The 22,184-nt window shown below is 46.9% G+C and overlaps 1 protein-coding gene across 4 annotated transcripts in view; it reads left to right on the forward strand.

The window, feature by feature from the left end:
- The first annotated feature begins 255 nt into the window (after positions 1–255).
- The window catches only part of IGSF3 (immunoglobulin superfamily member 3), a 92,914-nt gene continuing 70,985 nt past the window's right edge, over positions 256–22,184 (forward strand). For 2 of the 4 annotated variants that reach the window (XM_063651495.1, XM_054458123.2), the window contains exons 1-2: positions 262–408; positions 1,060–1,732. In XM_063651495.1, coding sequence (XP_063507565.1) covers positions 1,690–1,732 — 43 coding nt within the window. In that variant the 5' untranslated portion in view covers positions 262–408; positions 1,060–1,689. Of the gene's footprint in view, positions 409–511; positions 656–1,059; positions 1,733–22,184 lie in introns of those variants that run through there. The other 2 variants (XM_054458118.2, XM_063651493.1) reach the window with 2 other exon arrangements.

Here is a 22,184-nt window from a genome sequence, read left to right on the forward strand (position 1 = left end):
CTTTGGAAAGGGCCTGTACATCTCGCCGGCGGCCCCGGAGTCTCGGTGTGAAGCCCCGATTAACTTTCCGGGCTGCTCGGCCCACACGCCAACCCTGCCCAGGTACTCCGGTCCCCCCCGGCCACCCGCATGCCCCCGCCAGGCCCGGGGCCGGGACTCGCGTCGTCTCCAGGGGCTGGGCCGGGGGCGGGGCCGGGCCGCTCTCCGAGGCCGCCGCCCTGGCCCCGCGCTCGCCTTGCCGAGTGCAGCGGGCCGGGCTGGAGCTGGAGGGGCGGGGACTCGGGAGGGGCCGCAGCGCGGCTGCTGGTGCCGTTGCGGGAAAGAGGAAGCGGCGCGTCCCCTGAGGCGTGCGCCTGGACGGACTGACTGACGGACCGACGCGCGCGGAGGGAGAGGGCCAGGGGCGAGGTCAGGCTCGGCGGGGGCGCGGGCGGCGCCGGGAGGGGGCCCCCGGGAGGGAGGCGGGGAGCGGGGAGGAGGAGCGGGGAGGGGGAGCAGGCCCGCGTCGGCTCCGCTCGGGGTCGGGCCCGAGACCCCTCCCCTGGCTGGGCGGGCGCGCGGCGAGCGCGCTCCGGCAGCTGAAAGCGGAGCTTCGGACTCCCTCCTTCCCCGGTCTCTTCTCTTTCCAATCATCGAGAAATAAACACCCTGGAAGGTAAAACAATAGCGGGGCCACCTGGGACGCGTCGCGCGCAGAGCTCCCACGGTTGGGGCGGGGGCCGGGAGTCGCGGCCGCACCGCAGAGCCCCTTCGCGATTTGCCCTGGCGGAGGGTGGGGCTACCTGCGGCGCCCGGGCTCGGTAGGAGGTGAAGGGAATTCCCAGGAGTGAAGCATTTGGTGAAAGTATTTCAGGAACAATCGGGCTTCCCACTGTTGCCCTGCTCTGGGCAGGGAAACTGAGGCGGAGGGAAAGACAGAGACTTGCCCAAGGTCAGAATGCAGAGGTTGACTGTCCTGGTCCAGGAACCGGACCCAGGTGTCCGGACCAGCTCAGCGCTCAGCCCCAGTGGGTTTTGCAGCTTTGCCTTTGATAAAAATCTCTGTTGTGTTTGTTTTAGAAATCTGCTCGTGCTGGGGGACCGCTTCAGGGCTCCCGAACGCCAACTTGCTTCGTGTGCCCTAGGCAGGCGTGGGGCAGGTGGCGCCTCCGTGACCTACCACCATGGATGGAAACGGACTTTTTGGTGAAGAAACCCAAACGGTTGATGCCAGGCAGGGTGATTTGGCCGGCAAAGGTTTTGACGAAACCTGCCCTGTTCTCTCTGGGGAATCCGAATGAGGGAGATCACAGACACCTTCACTGGGAAGCCAAGGACATTTCTGTATAATCAGTGGATGAAAGGATTTTCTCAGACTCTTTTTTCCTTGCTCCTGGAGGATTAATCCACTACAGTCTGCAATTTCAGTGGAAACTGCAAGGCACATGATGTGGCAGGAGCCGGGAGCGACTTCGGAATTGTTGTGGACCCTTCCTGTAGCATAGGGGAGTTTTCACACTTGCCTCCACTCCTCCCCTTCCCCCCAACTCCTTCCTTCTGATCTCTTCTTTTTAATCTGTTCCCATTTTCCGAGTTAAGTTCTATTTCCAAAACTGTTCTCTGGAGCTATAAGTGGATTGCCAGAAATGAGAGATTAGGAGCTGGGAGAAGAGGAAGCGCCTTGTGTTGTGTCTCCTGGAGGCTGCCGACATGAAGTGCTTTTTCCCGGTGCTGAGCTGTCTGGCTGTGCTGGGTAAGTGGCTCTGCTTATCAGTGCAATCGATGTGAAAGTTTAACCTGCTCTTGGTTCCTGTAATTTCTTGTGGTTCTTTTTCATCAACACTAGGGTTTGGGGGACACCAGGAGGCGGTCGGTGTGTGTCACAGGTTGGAGTAGAGTACGAAGAGGCCCGTTTCTGACCCAAGAGCAACGGTGGAATATCATTTGTTATCTATAAGAAGGAACATTTGCTGTTCTTAAAGTGTCTGTCTTGGGCCCTGGGGTGAGGTCCTGCATCTGCACATCTGTGGTTTAGGGACTTCACATGGCTGGTGGGCTGCTGTCTTGTAGCATGACAAACATGGATGCTCTGGTGTTTTCACTTCTTTGTTGGGCTGCATTGATTCCTAATTGGGAGTGGGAACATAATTCCCTTCTGTCTCGAAAGTTGGTTTGGGTGATAATGATGGTGCCTTTTTTGAGGTGGAAATGGGAGTAAGTGGGATGGGGGTTGAAGGGATGCTTTGCCTACCTGAGTGGTCTGAAGGCTAAAAATGTGAGGGCACTAGTCCTGTGTCTGCTCACCAAGGAAGCTTAGATCGTAGTTCTGGGAGAAAGAGAGCCTGAAGAAAAGGAAGCTGCCTGGTAGGGGAGATTTTAGGATTGGCTTTTGTGCTCCCACAAATCAGAATGCCTAGAGTGGGAAGAAGAAACTATGGCCCTGAGAGGTGAACCTTTGACACCCCTCTTAAGGATCCCCACCCCAGTGAAGAGGTCCCTCTGCTCAACAATTGCCTATTCTTTTTATGCCATTGAGCACTGTCTTCAGCGTGCTATCTTAGAACACATCTCAGGTCTAGGATAAACTTCATCGCCAGGATTTGGTGCCATTCTCTTTCCCCGTCTCAGACCTCATACATGAGCACACCCCCTGCCCTCTCTGTAAGGCTCGGTCCTCTGCATTCAGAAGGGATTATGATTGTTGCCTACAGGGTTCACGTCTCCAAATCTAGGTGTCTTGCACGTAGGGAACTTAGGGTGATCTGTTGGCAGTGGAGATTGCTTCCATGCATTGTCTACACCCTTGCAGTAGGTAACAGGTGTGTGGGAAGAGAATGGACTTTAGAATTAGAGGACTTGAGTTCCTATCCCAGCTTCACCATGATTGACATCTGAATGTCAATAAAACAGAAACAATAAAACAAGGGAAGGTGTGACAACTAAAGGATATAAGGTGTCCTAAATGCCTTGACTGCCTTAAATAATGTCTGAAACTCATAATAGATTTGTTCAGTCAGTGGTTCTCAAACTCTCGTGTGCATGTTGGAATCACTGGGGAAGCTTTTAAAAATTCTGATTTCAGGCAACAACGCCAGATCAGTGAAACCAAACTCGCTTGGGGGGGTGGGACCCAGGTCTCAGCCTTTGAGCTATCTCAGGTGATTCCATGCATGGTTCAGTAGAGAACCAGTGGGAGAGTTCACTAGCGCCAGTGCCCTACCACCCAATGCATGCAGACACCCTGTTGGCAGTGAGTTTAGTTAGTCTTCTGTTCAGCTGTGGGCTGGGATACAGGCAGTGTCTCCATGTCACCTGTATGCTCAGGCAGAGTCAAGAAGGCAGGGAGCCCTTCATTTGCCAGTCTCTTCCTATTGGATCTGTATTTGTTGTACTGTATGTGTCATTCGCTTAGTGTCTGGGTTTAAATCAGCAATTAGTGATTCATGTGGATTCAACAGGACACAAACAAGGAAAGCCCTTGGGGAGATTTGGATGTGGGGTGGGGTGTGTGGCTAAGGCAGGAAAGAGGGCTGAGTGGCAGGGTGGGGCCCAGGGCAGGAGAAGTAACCATCAATGGGAAAACAAGGCAATGTGACATTTGTGCCTTTTGTTTCTTCTGGCTGCTCAAGTAATGTAAGGCTGCATGCTGGTCCCCGTGCTGTTCGCTCTCTGGGCCACTCTGTGGAGTGGAGCTCGGGCCCTGGCACCTGGCAGGTGCTGTCATTTTCCCTCCACCCTCATCTTCATGTGTAAACAGGTGCCATGGAGGAAAACGAGCATCAAAGTGGCTTTAAAGGGGCACAGTGGCAGACACCCGGATGCTGGCTGAAGTGGGAAGGTTTGGAAGCATAGGCATGCATGTGGATCTCTGCCTGATTTGGAGCCCCACTGGTGGAACCTCATCTTTCTCTTCACCTGATGGCTGTCAGTATGGCAGGAAGGAGGCCTGGCTACTACTCTCCTAATCTGGGAGAGATACAAGGCGTTTGGGGAGGGACCAAAACCCATGTTGGGGTCTTATTTCCTGCTTGTCTTCTGATGTGGTCTGGTTCATGTGTCAGCATTCTTGCTGTGTAATGTGAATTAATGTGTAGTATGAATTTAAAACGGCAAAGAATCCCAAGGTTTTAAGCCCATGTAGGTCACATGCCTGGAATAAAATTTTGTTTATAAAAGTTGGATAAAGCTAAGTGCTCTGAAAGTGAGACCGATGCAGGTACCAGCCTCTAGAAATGGCAATTTTAGTTAGAAAACCCTGGACAGTATGTGAGGGGTACACAGGGTAAATCTCGGAGACGCTTTCATCTCCCTCAACATCACAGACCTGTGCTTTTCTGCACCTGTCCTTTGCCAGTGTCTGGGATTGGAATCAGATTCCTCTTGTTCTGTCTGTTGGGATACTGATTCCTGCTTATGTCTTTGTCCTACCCTTTGTCTTTGTACCTACCCCCTTGATCTCTGTGTGTTGTTTCCTTCTGTCCTAACCCTAGGTGCCTCACCCCGTAAGGGTTGTGGTGGCAGTGCATGGCTCTGCCACCACAACCCTTGGTTCCAATTACAAAGCCACTTAAGCCTGGCCCTGGTTGAGCCATGAGGGGTGGTGAAGTCTCTACTTGAGGATAGATGTAGCCAGAGGGGCAGAAGATGAGAGAGAGAATAGAGGCTGGTACAGTGGTAGGAAGGGAAGGGTGACTGGAAATGTGCCTCTGTCTGGGAGCAGCCTGCATGAGTGACAATGACATGGGAAGATGACAGCAATGTGGGAAAGAGAGCATAGGATTTGTGTCTGTAAGAACAGGAAGGAAATTCTCGGGAAAGATGAATATAAGGTTTAGATACATACAGCACATTTTGATTTTGTGTAGCCAGGATGAGTTATATACCTCCCAGACCGGTGCTGATGTTGCAAACAAGATTAAATAGCTTTAAAAGTGTTAGCAATGAAAAAAATGTAGGAGATTGGGACATCTGAGAACCTGTAGATGGCAAATGATCATTTGTGTTCTGCTCCAGAGGGAGAGAAGTTCATTTGTAGAGTTTGGGAAGTCTCTTCTTTGAATACGGTAAGGCTGAGGAAGCCATCTCTTACTTCCCAGTTAGTTAGAAAAGGCTTCTGAAAGAGATTGAAAGAAACTTTGAAGTACTGATGGGTGTGACCTCAGAGGCAGGGCTGGAGTGATCAAAGGCAGAGGAGAAAGAGGAGGCAGAGAAAAGTGAGATGGTTTGGAGCAATCAGGAGAAGGGTTCTGAAAGAAGGGGATGAGGATTGTGATTTATGGATGAACAAACACCACTGTCCTAATAGTTGTCCCAGAGGTAGTGCATTTCCCTTTCCTGGGGACCATTTGACAAGGGTGCAGGAGAAGGAAATTCTTGTCAGGAGTCCTTGGCCTACTAGGATGTCTTTCAACTGTGAGAATCATTGAGCTACCTCTAGGTACCCAGGGCTGTGTTAAGATGTTGCCATCTTCTACAGTTTTCATGGCAGCAAGACTGCTGGTACTTCCATAATGGCAGTAATATCAGTTCTCCTAACTCTAGCCCTTACTGTGACCCAACTATATCAATCAGTCTTCAAAACAACCCTGTAAGATAGATACCTTGCATTATCACATTTTTATAGATGGGGAGATTGAAGCTTAGGGAGGTGAAGTAACTTGCCTAAGCTGGGCATGGTGGCTCATGCTTGTAACCCCAGCACTTTGGGAGGCTGAGGCGGGTGGATCACTTGAGGTCAGGAGTTTGAGACCAGCCTGGCCAACATGGTGAAACCCCGTCTTTACTAAAAATACAAAAATTAGCCAGGCGTGGTGGCACATTCCTGTAATCCCAGCTACTCGGGGGGCTGAGGCGGGAGAATCGCTTGAACCCAGGAGGCAGAGGTTGCAGTGAGCCGAGATGGCGCCGTTGCACTCCAGCCTGGGCAACAAGAGCAGAGCTCTGTCTCAAAAAAAGAAAAAAGTCACTTGCCTAAGATAGATTGCTGACAGTGTTGGGGCTCCAAGCTCCTGCTGTCTTGCTCCATGTGCATGCTGTCTGTTCCCAAGATGATTTCATGGTCCAAGATGACTCTTCTAGCCCCAGCCATCAGGAAGGAAGAAAAGGCTAGTGAAGGGTAGGACTTCTTAATGTAAGAATACTTCCTGGAAGTTATATATGTCACTTCCACTAACATTCTCATTGGCTAGAACCTAGTCATGTGACCTACTTACCTGCAAAGAAGGCTGGAAAATATGCTTATCCTGAGGGTCCATGTGTCCTGAGAAAAACTTGGGATTCTATGACTGTAGGGAAAGGAGAGAACAGATTTTGGGGGACAGCTGCCTATCTCTGCCATAGTCACAAAGCTAAAAAGTGGCAGAGTAGGGTTTTGAAGCCAGGACCATTTGGTTCCAAATCCTGTGTTCTTTCATCTAATAAGCTATTCCCTTTGACTCTGAAGCTGAGCCTCTGGCCTCTAAGAAGGCTTGTTAGGAAGGCATGAATTAGATGAACCAACGTTTGTTTCGTAGGAAGCAACCTAAATCAGCATATAATTAAACACCACATGTTGTGGTTTTATCAGTGAGTATTAAAGTGTTTATAGAGTGCTTATGTGCCAGTCACTGTGCTAAACACTTTACGTAGCATGACCTTCTGTATAAAGTTCTTAAAGACCATCTCTGTCATGTTCATTACTGTAGTCCCAGAACTCAGCCTTGTGCCTTGCAAAGTAAGCAGGTGTTCAGTTATTTTATTTTTTATTTTTTTGAGATGGAGTCTCACACTGTTGCCCAGGCTGGAGTGCAGTGGCACGATCTTGGCTCACTGTAACCTCCGCCTCCTGGGTTCACGTGATTCTCCTGCCTCAGCCTCCTGAGTAGCTGGGATTACAGGCCCACACCACCACACCCGGCTAATTTTTTGTATTTTTAGTAGAGATGGGGCTTCACTATGTTGGCCAGACTGGTCTCAAACTCCTGACCTCATTATCCGCCTGCCTTGGCCTCCCCAAATGCTGGGATTACAGGCGTGAGCCACCACACCTGGCCCAGTTAATTTTCTGATGAGTGAATGGTTTCACAAGGTAGGTGTTGTTTCTGTGTTGGCTTCCTTGATCAAGATAAGGAAATTCATGACACTTTTCCCTTGAACACAATTATGTTCAAAGGAAAAGAGTTGGAATTTGGCAGAATCTGAATTTGAATTCACATTTGTCTGATTGTAGAGCTTCTTAACCTTTTTCGTGTCATGGATCCTTTTGGCAGTCTGGTGAAGCTTATAGATCCCGTCTGAGCATAACATTTTAAAATGCATACGTGGCCGGGTGTGGTGGCTTATGCCTGTAATCCCAGCACTTTGGGAGGCCAAGGTGGGTGGATCACCTGAGGTCAGGAGTTTGAGACCAGCCTGGCCAATGAGCTGGGCGTGATGGTGCGCGCCTGTAATCCCAGCTCCTCAGAAGGCTGAGGCAGGAAAATCCCTTGAACCTGGAGGTTGCCATGAGCTGAGATTGCACCACTGCACTGCAGACTGGGCCACAGAGCAAGACTCTGTCTCAAAAAAAAAAAAAAAAAAGCATACATAGGCCAGGTGTGGTGGCTCACTCCTGTAATCCTATCACTTTGGGAGGCAGAAGCAGGGAGATCACTTGAGCTCAGGAGTTCAAGACCAGCTAGGCAACATAGTGAGACCCCATCTCTATCTACAGTTTCCTACAGAGATCAAAGTAAAGTTCAGTGTAGGTGGTTGTTGGGGAAGTCACTCAGGAAGAGGACATGGGCTGAGTGTTCAGAAATGGTCAGGATTTGGTTGGGGAGGGCATTCTACTCCCAGTTAAGTCCTGATAATGCAAAGGCCTCAGCAGGCCTTTTACAGATTGGAGAAATGACTGTCAGTGGTTTTAAGGATCAGTTTAGGCAGGATGATGCTGGATGCAGAAAATTGGTTTGAATTATAATGAGTTTGGGATTTAGGCTTAAAGTAAGTCCCCAGAGCCCAGGCCACTGCTGCTGAGCCCCGGCCTGGGAACTGGAGGAAGCAGTCCCAGTTGCTGACCTCTCATGGTCCCTGGCTTCGGGTGTGCAGTGCATCCTTAGTTATGACTCCTTGATTAATATTTTTAGCTTCTGGCCGGGCATGGTGGCTCATGCCGATAATCCTAGCACTTTGGGAGGCTGAGGCAGGAGGATCACTTGAGCTCAGGAGTTTGAGACCAGCCTGGGCAATATAAAAAGACCTCATCTTACTAAAAATCAAAAACATTAGCTGGGCATGGTGGTACACACCTGTAGTCTCAGCTGCTTCAGGAGTTGAGGTGGGAAGAATTGGTTGAGCCCAGAAGGTTGAGGCTACAGTGAGCTGTAATTGCACTACTGCACTCTAGCCTGGGTGGCCCCCAACTCACACACACAAAAAAAGAGCGAGACCCCATCTCAAAAAAAAAAAAAAAAAAAAGGGAGTTCCTCATTTGCCATGAGTGGACACCTGCTTCTTTACTGCTTCAAAGTGAACACAGCTATTCCTTGTAAAGGGTTGGTTTTTACTTTAAGGAAATTTAGAACACCTGTGTGTGAATGCACCCTGATTTTTCAAAGAAATGAGTGGTTGCATCAAAATCAAGCTTATATTTGTGGAAAATCACATGTTGCCAAATTCTCTCATCAAGAACCCTTTATTAACTAACTAATTGTGGGCCATGGTGGCAGGCACTTAACAAAGACCATGGCAGCAGACCTCCCTCAACTGGAACCCTCAGTTAAGTGGGATTTTGTTTTTATTTTTGAACTCCACCTTCAGAAGGGCAAAAATCACAAGATGTGGTAGCAAGGGTTTATTCTAGAAATTAGCTTCCAAGCAGTCGTCAGCCCAGTCTGTATGTCTTCCGCGTCTATAATTATAGTAGCAGAAGAGAATGGTGAGCCTGGGGCACTGCAAGATCCTAAATCAAAGATTAAGTCATATTAACTCTACCCTGGCTGGAAAGTGGTCAGATGTATTTTAAAAAGCTTTATAATAGGCTTTCTAATAACGAGAGTTGAAGCAAAGTTTCCACTTAACCCTGTAATTAAATTCCCCACAAGACCCCATTTCCCATTATCCAGACGACCAAGACTTTGCCGAACACCACCTGTCCCTGCCCTCTAGGAGAGGTCATCCAAGGCCAGCAATGAAACAAACAGTCAATCAATTTGCAAATGGACAGGAGGACACTGACAGGATGTGTGTCTACTGGGGGAGAGAGGCCAGGCAAGGCTGTTCTTGTTTTCAGTTTAGCAGGAGGAGTGAAGGGGAGGCCAGAGTAACTCCTGAGTGGTCAATCTGGAAAGGCATTTTGGAAGGGCTGGAATTTTAGGCATTTTTCTTAAGTAAGAGGAGAGTGATGTCCTGTTGGAATTGTGGGGTAGAGGATATTCTGGGCACTTCTAAAGGTGTGGAGAAACCTGAATGTCCTGGGATGGGAACCCTAAAGGTGTAGATTTGTAAAAATTGGTGCAGTCAGTTGCCATGAGGACTGGGTATTTGGGCTAGAGACAGGTGGGTGACATCAGAAAGCTGTGAGTGGATATCCTGGAAGACCACTGAGAGGAGGAGCCAGGAATGGCACCTGACATTTCTGAAGGTGGGGGGCCCAGAGGTCAAAGCGAAGGGGGGCCTGTTTCTGTACCAAAGCAAGAGCTTCTGTGTATCCATCAAAACATAATCAGGTCAGGGGTGGTGGCTCACGCCTGTAATTCCAGCTCTTCGGGAGGCCAAGGCGGGTGGATCGCTTGAGGTCAAGAGTTCAAGACCAGCCTGACCAACATGGTGAAACCCCATCTCTACTAAAAACACAAAAAGTTAGCCAGACGTGGTAGTGGGTGCCTGTAATCCTAGCTACTTGGGAGGCTGAGGCAGGAGAATCTCTGGAACCTGGGAGGCAGAGTTTGCTGTGAGCTGAGATTGCACCATTACACTCCAGCCAGGGCAACAAAAGCAAACAAAACAAAACAAAACAAAAAAACTCCATCTCAAAAAAAAAAAAAAAAAACCCCATAATCAGAGCAGACATTCTAACAAAACTGAACTCAGAGAAATTAGTGATGCCTGCTTCCCGTCAACTTTCAGGTGTCCAGGCCTTCTCTTTATTAAAACAGAAAAAAAAATCTGATACCAGTTATGTGTTCTTTCTTTGATGTAGTGCAGTTTGCCCAGGCTTGCCTTAAGTTGGTGCTATTTTTGTGTATTTAATTCTGTTTTTGCATGTGACCCATTGTCTGATGCTTCAGAATGCAGTCTGCTGCCTCCTTTTTGATAGCAACTCTGAGAACACCGTCTCTGCTCTCGGCAGGGCACTGGGTACACCTGTGGCATCGCTGGTGCCATGGCATGAGGCAGGCTTCCCACTTCACTTCTCAAGGACCCATTTTATTAATTCTCCTTCCCCCAGGAGCTCCGTATTTTAAAATCTTTTGTTTCCCAGACAATTAGGGAGTAATGAAACCTTTTTTCCCACATGATAACCAGTATGATCATTCACACTTGATATAGTCCAGTTCTAAAGCAAAATTAGTCTAGTGGTCTGGGTTGCGGATGACCAAAGCACACATATGTTTGACCCATTAGGTCGCTTAGCCCTGTGGTTAGGGAAAGTGGGGTTATTGTTAGGTGATTTTGAAATCTCTAAGGTCATCAGCTTCCCAACCCCATGTGCTGCTTTGGGCCTTAGGAACCTTGGATAACCTGGGTGGTGTTTGCCCACTACTTCTTTGCATTGGTGACCTTGATTGACCTTGCTAGGTGGCACTTTTCAGCAGGGAGAGGAAAGGAGATGCAGAGTTGAGCAGCCATCATTTGCTGCGGGTCAGATCACACCTACCCTATCCCAGCCAGATACAATCTATTCCTTTTTAAAGAGACTTTCAGAGAATGAGATTTTACAATCTTTTTTGTATAATGCCCCCAAAAGGAAATCTTGATTTTCACTTAAGATTTGATTTGAAGTAAGTCATGATTTAGAACAGCAGATAAAATGCATTAGGGTAAAGTATTATGTAAACGTAAGGTGAAGAGATACTGGTTTCTACTTCAGGAGGTAGCTTATATTTGTTTGCTTTAATTAATTAATTAATTCATTCATTCATTTTTGAGATGGAGTTTCGCTCTGTTACCCAGGCTGGAGTGCAGTGGCACAATCTTGGCTCACTGCAACCTCCGCCTCTCGGGTTTAAGTGATTCTCCTGCCTTAGCCTCCCGAGTAGCCGGGATTACAGGCGCCCTCCACCACGCCCGGCTAATTTTTGTATTTTTAGTAGAGATGGGGTTTCACCATGTTGGCCGGTCAGGCTGCTCTCGAACTCCTGACCTCAGGTGATCTGCTGCTCCAGACTCCCAAAGTGCTGGTATTATAGGCGTGAGCCACCATGCCTGGCCTAATTTTTGAATTTTAATTTTTTGATGGAGGTAACAGTGACTATAATTCTGTTACAAGAATGTAGAAAGTCACGCCTGTAATCCCAGCGCTTTGGGAGGCTGAGGTGGGCAGATCACAAGGTCAGGAGATTGAGACCATCTTGGCTAACACAGTGAAACCCCAAATATAAAAAAATTAGCTGGGCGTGGTGGCGGGCACCTGTAGTCCCAGCTACTCAGGAGGCTGAGGCAGGAGAATGGTGTGAACCCAGGAGGCGGAACTTGCAGTGAGCCGAGATTGCGCCACTGCACTCCAGCCTGGGCAACAGAGTGAGACTCCATCTCAAAAAAAAAAAAAAAAAAAGAATGTAGAAAGTAAAATGTGAAAGTTCCCCTCCTTGTCTATGCCCCTTATTGACTTTGATATAGATTCTTTATAGTTTGGTATATATTCTTCCAGACCCTTTTCTGTGTATATACTTACACAAATATATTTTTTCTGACATAAATGGAATCATGCAGAACATATTGTTCAACAACTTGATTTTAAAGGGATGATTTACTTCACTATTTTTTCAGGCTTAATTTTATGGCTATATCAGAACTGATTTGGTTATTTTATAGCTGGTTGAAGCTGTAATTTGTGAAATCATTGGGGAGTAGTGAGCCTCCTTCAATAACTATATAACAATAAATTTTGCTGTATCAGGAGAGCAAGTCATAATAAAAATATTACCCTTAAATTTTAATGTATTTAGTGAGAATAATTGACTTGTTTATTCTGCGTATTTTCTTAAAAAAACACATAAATTCATCAAATTAAGCATGTTCGTATTTTATTGACTATTTTACTATAATTTTGAAATTATGTTAAATTAAAATGAATCCTATTTGAAACCTGTTAAGATGACAACCATAAATACTTAGTTTAGTTAAGCATTCTTGTTTGTTCATGGACCAGAAAAAAAGTTTTCCTGTGTTTTCAATTCCCAAGTGACTCCTCCAGATAGAATGAACTGGACCCGAGTAGCCTTTAAGGTTGCTGGCTACAGGCTCAGCATTTAAGACTTTAACCCAAAGGAAGAGAACTTTTTTTTCTCAAGCCCTGCAGCAACTGTTATTGCTGTAAAAAGATTATCATTTCAAAGTGTTGGGTTACTTCTCACATTCACGGGAATGACTTTCTTTAAAACCTCTGGGAACAAGAGCAGTTTCTTGGATGGCTCACCTTTAGACCTGATTTTTAAAATAGTTGCTCTTTTGGAGAGATGGCTGTGGGATTCATGTGTCGTAGTCATCCCTTCTTAAACATCAGTGTTTGACTTTCTATCCCTTGTCCTGAGACCTCTGGGGGTAGCCCCTGTTCTAGTAGAATCTACTTCTAATACTTTCCTAAGAAGGCTTTCCCAAGAAGTTCATTCAACAAATAACCGAGTGCCTGCTACAAGCACTCATTGTTCTGTTATCTCCGGTGCCACAGAATTCACAGTCCAAATCATGACTAACATTTTAAGTAGTCACCTGATATGTATTTTTAATCTTTAATAAATAGAAGGATTAATTAAATACACTGTGACATTGGGGAACTCTTTTTTATTCCTAAGGTACATCTTTTTTTCTTGCCATTACTTAACCTCTTTTCTTCCTGTTTTGTTCTCAGCTCTCCTTTACAGCCATGAGTTACCAATGCCCGGTGCCACCACAAAGAGGGGGTATCTGTAGGAGTAAGATGATGAGTAGCAGTGATAAGGGGAGAGCGAGGAGAGGGGAGGGGGCTCTGAGGAGGCTAAAGGGTAAACTTTTATTCTTGAAAATACACAAATATCCCAAGTTCTGGGTGTGTGGAACGTCCTTATTACTGCTGGGGATGTTGCTTGTCTGTGGGAATTGGGAATTTCACACCTAGCTCTGAATTTCTAGGAAGCCTGAACAAAAGAGAAATAGAACTAGAGAAATCACGTACTTCCCACCAGAGAGGAGACACCATCCATACCAGAGGAGCCTCATATGGGGGGTGGCGAGGTTAAGGCCAATCCGTCTTCCCCACCTCATACTCTGCCTCCTGCAATGTGGCTTCCCTGAGGGCGCCCTGGCAAGGGAGGGTGTGGGGCCCTCATCAGTATGGCTCTTACAAATTCCCAGAAGCTGCTGTAGCAGCTCAATGAGGGGCCGGCTCTTCCATGTCTGTTTCTTGCCAGATGCCCTCTCCCAATCTGGGGTTAACCCTAAGCAGGCATTGATCTGCACTTTTCTCAGAGTCACTGGTGACCTCCCGGGTAGCAAAGAGCTTCCCCCTTCTCCGTGAGCCCTCTGAGACTGCAGGACCCAGACAGTTGTAAATTCTGCCTGGCGGAAATTGCCAAGGCTCCAAAGCAGGCGCTTGCTGCCCTCAGGAGCCTCTGTGCAGGGCCATTCTGCCTACAAGCAGCACTTCTCGGAGACCTTTCTGGTTTTCCTCTTCAGCTTTGTTTGGCAGTAGTTTGGTGTTGGTTTGGAGATGGTGGTGTGTTGGGAATTCTGCTTCACAGAGATGGACACGTTTGTTAGCATGAGGAATGATGGTGCAGATATTCATTCCGGGCTTACCCCAAACTAGGTAACCCTCTATGACATTGTTTAGAGATGATTTGCTGAACAGTTTCATAATGCTTTCTGATGTTTCAGTACAAAAAATAGCTTGCTGAACAATGTTACAATCTGTCTTCTGATATTTCATTACAAAGAAGCAAGAGGACATTCTGAGCACCCTGCCCAGTGCTTTTGCCTTCTCTCTGTTGGAGCAGGTGATTGGTTCCAGTTCTGCGTTTCGGCACCTCTGTGGCTGGGCATCCCTCTGAACTGTGCACTTCTAGAAGGGAGCAACAAGATAGAGAACTAATACGCCTCTAGGCCTGAGTTCATTTTGGAAGAATCTTTGTAGATTTCATGCCCAATCCTCTTATTTTAAAGGTGAATTGTCCTAGAGGGAAGAGAAAGACCATGGTGACCTGGGTGGGTAGAGGGTGGAAGGAGTACTGGAAAACTCCCCTAACAGGAGATGAGAAAGAGACTCTGGTGCACGTCATCTTTGTTTTAATTAAAACATTATGCAATACAAACATTCGCCTTCCCACTCTTCCCCCTACCACAGAGGAGCTGTAATTTCCCATATTTGGAATTTGGGGAGAGCTGGGCCTCATTTGAAGATAAGGCCAGATTCAGTCTCTGATTTGGGGGGAAGTAAGTAACTGAGAGAGCCTTGAGGACTGTGGTATTTATGGTGAATATATCAGAACTATATGTGCCTTCTTGTCATCATTTATTCAACACCCCTGATGTCCTAGAGCTGGTGCTATGCCCATCAGTAATCTGACTCTTGTTTTCTTCTGCATATTTTCCCTTTTGCAAATGTATAGGCATTCAGCTTTAATCAAGTAGGCTTTTTACTCTGTGATCTGTAACGGGGATGACTGAAGTCATGTGGAGGATTTTAAGTAACTAATCTCTTAAGACATTCAGAGCATAATCTTCCCTAGCCCGTGATCATCCTGCCTGCATCCGAGAGATTTGTGAGGCTCTGCAAAGGAGGCTGGATAGGGACTTTGGCATCGTTTGGAGAGACCGGGTGTCTTCCTTGCTGGTGACGGGTTTTTGTTTGCTTTTGGCATGGGGACAGGGCCTGCTGTTCATTTACCATGTCAAGAGAGTTCAAGATGCCCCATGAATGTGACCAGTGTGTTACTAAATCTCCATACTGGTACAGAGAACAATGGCAGGCCAAACACACATGAAGACACTGTCTAGGCTCATTGATGTTTATGAAGTTTGCATCCAGGACTGGTTCTCAGGGAGAAAAATAGATAAGATCTGCAAAATAGATAAGAGAGGACTGCTGGTCAGTGGTGTTCCCTGACATTTTTCCCTGAATGATACCAGCTTAATCAAAAGATAAGGATCTAAATTTTTTTTGTGCTCTGCTTATAATTTGAATGTGACTTCATATGTGTGTCATCTGTTGGACTAAATTGGATTGCAGTTGCTCTTCAAATTGTCATTCCTTTATTTTCTATTTCTACCTACTTCCTGATGTTAGCTCAGGTTCCTGCTACCAAGGTGTCTTGCAAAAGAATTTGGTGACTATTACTCTAAGTGAAGCCTTTGATACTTTCTCTTAATATGATGGTTAAACCTCCAACAATGTAGACTAATGAGGAAGATTAGTTTGAATTAGTAAAATATCTGAATTACCAAATATTTTTCAAGAACTTCACTGTTATTACTTTTAAGTAAATACTGTAACTCAAACTAGGCTAATAGAATGCCTGATAAAGATCCTTAGGGGATCCTGCTTTAGGAGAGAAATAAGAATGATTTGCAATTAGCGTACCAATTGTTTATGTAAATGGAATTTCTGAAATACTAGACTGAGCTTGAAAACTGTTTGTTCTCTTAAGTATTTTAAATAGTCCCTATGAAACCCCTGTGCATGCTGGTAGTTGTTTATATGCTGTATAGAGACCTGTTTCATGAAGACCTAACTCAACCTTATCATCAGTATCAGAAATTCCAAGTTAGTGACGTCCAGGATCCTCACCTTCCACGATTAGATTAGATCTCTCTGCCAAATGCTGCCATAGCACATGCAATTGTCTGTTGTAACACTAATCAATACATTTAACAAATATACGATGTATTCTGCTATATGCTTGGCCAGTGTGTGAAATGGGGGAGACATAACCCTCATCTTTGTGTGGTTTATAGGCTAGCAAAGAAGTCAGGCAGTAAACAAATAAATGCATTTATAATTAATTACAATCCTGAAGTTAGATTGTACTTTTGTGAGTAATGGTTTAATAAACTAGATTTTAAGTTCCATTAAGATAGGGGTTACTTCTGTGTTGTTTGTCATGGTGTCCCAAATCCTTCCTTAGCCTACTGCCTGGCATAGAGTAAATATTAAGTTGAGCTTTATTCCCATTTTGATAGGTCAGTAGCAGTCGAATGTCAATAATATCACATAGTTCAACTTAATAGTTGCTCAGTCAATATGTATTGAATGTTGAATGCATGTTGTAATCAATGATCCTACGGTAGGCTGCATTTAACACAGTTTTCTCTAGCCAAAGAAATGCTAGCTATGGTATTTGAAAAGGAATTCTAAAACTTCAAACAGCTAAAACTGGTGATCTGTGATATAGACTGTGGGACTGGATATCTGTGAGACTGGAGTGCGTTTTGTCCAGTATATTTTCTATACAGTTCTTGGTACATTTCCCAGCCTCAGGTGGGAGCATGTGTATTTGGGTCTGGAGTACTTGTCAGTAGCCCAAAGAACCTGGGAAGAGTATGCTGGAAAGCTAAGATGGAAGGCAGGGATAGGAGCTGTTTGGCCTGAAGAAGAAAGAGGCAGGAAAGAGATATTGGCATAGCCAAAGAAGCCTTCCCTTTAAGTCCTAGTGTAGGGAGACACTTTTCCAGACCAGAGCTCATGAGATCATGCACTCATTCCACAGATTTGTGTGAGTCTGATGTGCTCAGTTATGGCTAGGCATGGGTGTTCCTTATTGTGAGCTTCCTTTTTGTTCCTGGAACTTCTGTCTGAAGGGTTGTGGGCTGGACTGTAGACCACTGGTCCTCAGAGGCAAGGGTTGAACTGAGGAGAAGGCCCCAGCTGGATCCTGCTGGGAGAAGCCCAGCACTCTGGCCTGGGGCCTGCTCCCTATCTGTGGAACTGGGAGTAGGGCCCAGGCTAGGGCTTAGATCAGAGCTTCCCAAACCTTCTGTGTTAAGAACGTTTTTGCATCTGTTTGGATTTCATGGCTCTTTTTCCATTTTCTGTGCACACATGTCCAATTGTACCACCCTATTATAATGCACACCCTTTTCTCACACCCACAGGATAATTTGTAGTTCCACAGCTATTTGTTGAGCATCCTTATCTGCCAGCACAGGATGGGGGTGGCAAGTGAGGGGAAACACAGATATGTGGTGTTGGTCCCTGCCTGTGGTAGACGTGATTGGTTACCTACAGTGGCTCTTCTTTTCTCTTCCTGCTGGCAGGACCCAGTTGGGTTGGATGCCACACCTCTCCCACATGCCACTCAAGGAAAGGTGACTCTGCCTCCAGCTCTAGGGTACATGGTGATTGAGCTGAGCCTATCCTGGAGGCCTGTAGTTTAGACATGGGCATGTGACATGGTTTTGGCCACTGAGGTATGAGAAGTCTGCTGGGAGATTCTGGGAAAGGTGTTTTTCATTGTAAAAGGAAATGCAGAAGGGACAGCTTCTTTCACTAGATTTTCGGACATGAAGCAGCTGTCTTGTTGCAATGAGGAAAGCAGGTTTGTTGAGGCCAGCAGACGGGAAGAGATGGGAAAAACCCTGAGGGCCAAGCCCCTGAAGACTGAACAGTCCAATCTCCATACATTTTGTCCTCACGGTTGAAGCCAGTTGAGTTGGAATTTTCTACTACTTATAGTTGAAGGCAACCTATATTAGACACTCCCTCAAAAGAGCACGAAATAGGATTTCTTCTTGTACCATTCAGATTATCATCAAAAAGCACATTATTCAGAGACAGAGCTTAGCCTTGTGGTAAGGCAGAAAGGAGAGAGGAAAGCAAGTTGGTAGGAAAGAGTTGAGTGAGGAGATTGTATTTTAAATGGATCCTGAGGTAGGATTAGGATTTGTGTGGGAGGAGCAGAAGGGCGTTCTGGGGAGAGGAATGGTGGCATGAGCAAACCTGTGAAGACAGGAATGGATGTGGCACTGCCAAAAAACAGGGAGATTATGTCCTGACTAATTCCATGGACAGATTCTAGAGCACCTCAAATTGTGAGTTTATATGGTGACACGTGATTTATGCAGCGGGAAAAGTATTGCAGGCTCATGAACAGGGGAGAAAGGAATGAAAGTGGGCCTTGGGAAGAAGGATAAGGATTAAGTAACTGGTTACCAGGTTCATTGGAAGGGGAGGAAAGTAAAAGGCCAGTGACAAGTTCAAGCTACTGGAATAACTCACATTTGAGTTGATAGCAGTGCGGGGAGGGAGTGAAGCTGTCAAAGGAAGATTGTAATAAATTAATTGGCGAAGAAGGGTAAGATGGATATCTAGGAGAGGAAGATGGAAGAGGAAGATTTTAGGAAGATACTGTTTGCTTTTTGCCACTGTGGCTTTGAGGTAATGAGGAAAGATCTAAGTAATGAGGTGTTGAATTCATTTGAAAATAGGGCTAGAGTTTGGGAATGAGAGGCCAAGGGTTAAGAGGATGTGGTAGAGGCAACTCACTAGACATGCACATACTCCAGATTTTCCAGCCTCCCTCACAGTTCAGCTGGGGCCACGTGACTAGTGTTAGTCAGTGAAGTGGGAGAGGAAGGAACCAGGGAAGAGCCATGTATTCCTCCATTGATTCCTCCCATGCCACAGCAGCCTTGGGCTGGGGCCAGAAAGTGTGGCTGCCAAGACGGGGAGGGCTGTCCTTCCAGGACCAGACTTTGACAGTTCTTGCTCAGCTGGGAAATCCTGGTAGAAGCGAGATCTGAAGCTGTAATGGGTGGCAGTGCTGACAGCTATTTGTGTTGGGTCTGGGTGGTATGTGGTCTTCAGGGTACAGTTGTCCACCTTCTCCTGACTTGATTTGCTCAGGGGTCTGCAGTCAATGGGCTGGAGCTTGCTGGCCAACTCATTCTACCTCTAGGACTCTCAGTGTTTCTGGGGGCAGGTTTACATCTTGGCTGTCCAGGGAAGGGGATCCTTGTTCATGAGCTGTGCTAGTGAGATGGCTGCTCTCTCCACAGGCACCAGAATGCCAAGTGCCTTGCAGAGGAGAATGTTTGTGTGGCTGGTGTCCAGTGGTGACCAGGTGGAGTGTCTCAATTATCTGGCTAAACATGGAGCTTCAGGAAGAAGTTCCAGATCTCCAGACCTGAATAGGAGTAAGGTGCAAATCCCATCTTTCAAATCTTTCCCACTCTCAGAAGAGTCAAAATGTGCCTTTTCTGCAAGGCTCAGCAGTCCGGAGCTAGGCACTTTGCACACGCTTTGTTACAGTGTTGTATCAATCTTGCCTGGCTGAATCATGGTGTTTTCCTAAGGGCAAAGGGCCCCATGAGTGCTGGGAGGCCATTGGCATCTGGTTTTCGTCAGGCAGCAGGTAAAAGTGCAGATGGTGGGTCTGATCGTGCTTTAAACAAAGCAGAGTTAGACACGTGGGAAAGGCATTTGAGAGGCACCTCTAGTTCTGTGTGTGATCTCCCGTGCATCCTGTTTCTTCTCTAACCGAACACCTCAACTCCTAATACCCAGAGGAAAACCCTTCAGACTTGGGAGACAGCCGGCATTGCTGGCACTGGCCTGTCTCGAGCTTTTTTTGATGAGTTTGAAAATTTAAAGACGGTGGTGGCACTGTTTCTCTGTTGAATGGAGAGTTGACATTGTTATTTTTCCTTCCTCTTCTGCAAAACTGAGGTGTCATCAGTGTTTGCTGCTGCTGTTGTGTTCTTGGGTAGCCACTCTTTTTTTTTTTTTTTTTTTTGAGAGGGATCTTGCTCTGTTGCCCAGGCTGGAGTGCAGTGGCCCGATGTCAGCTTATTGCAACCTCTGCCTCCCAGGTTCAAGCGATTCTCCTGCCTCAGCCTCCCGAGTAACTATTACAGGTGTGTGCCATCACACCCGGCTAATTTTTGTATTTGTAGTAGAGACGGGGTTTCATCATGTTGGCCAGGCTGGTCTTGAACTCCTGACCTCAGGTGATCTGCCCGTCTTGGCCTCCCAAAGTGCTTGGATTACAGGCGTGAGCCACTGTGCCCAGTCAGCCGCTCTTATTTTACACACTGCTTCTGGCTGATAGGACTACAAGGTCTAAGCTTAATCCCAGGAAAAGTGCTACCCGAGTGGTCTGTCAGTCGGCCTTTCGTTTGTTTGTCTTGTTCAAGTCATCCTTGCCTCTGTCCACTCAGACAACATTCAATCAACATTTGTTATGGAGCCAGCAGTATGATTTTGCAAGTTACTTTTCTAAACTCTCATTTCCTCATCTGTAAAATAATAGGAAATACTCATCAGGGTGATTCTAAGAGTTAAATGGAAACGTCTGAGGAAAGCACTTAGCTTCGGTCTGGCACATAGTAAGTGCTCAGTAAATGGTGGTTGTCATTATTGTTGAGCAGAGCCAGGGGTTGCCACCCCGGTCAGCTGATTGGCTGTAGACAAGGTGTGACCATTTCGAGCTGGGATTTGGGCCACACTCAGCACATAGTTGCGAGCCATAAAGGCACGACCTTTGGACCCCATTGTCACCTCCCTTGGAATATCTTGGTGTTCTTGCTTCAGTCTGATAAGGCCATTGTAGCTGGGTTCTAGGTATCTCTGAGCATGGAGCACTCACGCCAGCCTCAGAGATCGCTGTCAAGGGCATCAGCAGCAGTGAGGTGATTCCTCAGCCGGTCATTTGGGCATCGCTGCCTGGGTCTCTCCTGACCTTCAGCCTCATCTTTTTTGTCACCTGCCATACCTTTGCCTCTAAGTGTCCCCCAATTTTTATTGCTGCCCTCTCCATCCGCACCAGTGCCTCTCTCTGCCAGTTCCACTGTTCTCTCGCCTGCTCTTTAGGATTTCCTTTGTTTTGCCTCCTTGCCTGGTGCTTTCAGCGAGCAGCGCTGACGTCATCTCAGGAACCGAGCTGCGTCTGAGAGAAGAACCTGCATTAGCCGTTTAAGTGTGAGGTGCTGGGAGAGTACCTCCCTGGAGGTGTCCTGGGGAAAATGAGTGATTGCTCACTGGGTGGTGAGCCAGGGGCAGGGTTTGGGGAGACATCTGCATTAGCAAGTTAGCATCACTTGAAACACAGGCATGTAACAGGCAAGGACGTGCTCTTCAGCTACCAGGCTGTCCTGGCTAGAGCCGGTGGCCACAGACGTGAGGGACCCTGGCTTTGTTCCCTTAGCTGGCTTTGTTCCCTTAGCTGCCTTTGTTGTCTCAGTGTAGCTCTCTCTACCTCCTCTGTATTTCACCGCTGACAACTCACTGGATTCTGCCTCTGGCAATCTTAGTTACCTGTGAATACTCTTTAACGCCATCTTCTGCCTTCTCAATGAATTAAGGAGATTCTCTCCTTGACTATTTGTGAGCCAAAACCTAACCTTCTCTTGGCTGATAAGTATTAATATATTGTGCTGAGAGGAACTTTTGGAGTAAGATTAGACATCGAAAAGAACTGGCACAATTGGTTTCCAAGCCTTTTAAGGTTCCTGGAAGTCTTCTGAATCCATCCTCTTTTTGTGGACCCACCCCAATTCTCCTTCTTCCTCCTAAAAATAACGATAATGACATTTCACCAGAAGCCGGACAAAAGAATGCTCTGTCTGTTTCGCCTGTGGGAAGTGACAGGAACTGCTGAAACTTGTGTTCCGTGTCACAGAGCCAAGGGTTCACACAGTGCAGAAACAAATCACAGTGTGTCACGGAGACTTTTTCTGTCTCCGGCCCCACTCTGTATTTGAGCCCAAATGTGGAGGGAGATGCTGTAGTTGTGGGAAGGCACTTCTGTGACCCCTCATTAAGGTAGAGGAAGTGAGAGGTCTGAGGCCACAGCCAGGCTGGCCTTTTGCAGAATGGTCAAATCAGCAGCCACCAACTCCTGCTACCTCCCATCCCTGCTCCCAGCGCAGTCACGTCCATGGCTTCCAGGGCCCCACCAGGCTGCCCTCCCTGTCTGGCTGTGCTCAGCCGCTGTCTTGGTTCTCCCCAGCATTTCAGTACTTTCCTGAGTCCTCCTGCTGATCCTTGACTTGGCTGGTTGGAAGGTTTGTGGATCATTAAAGCCACTTACTCACAATGAGGAAAGAAAACAGAA

This window comes from Pongo pygmaeus, chromosome 1 (assembly GCF_028885625.2).
Source record: "Pongo pygmaeus isolate AG05252 chromosome 1, NHGRI_mPonPyg2-v2.0_pri, whole genome shotgun sequence".
NCBI lineage: Eukaryota > Metazoa > Chordata > Mammalia > Primates > Hominidae > Pongo > Pongo pygmaeus.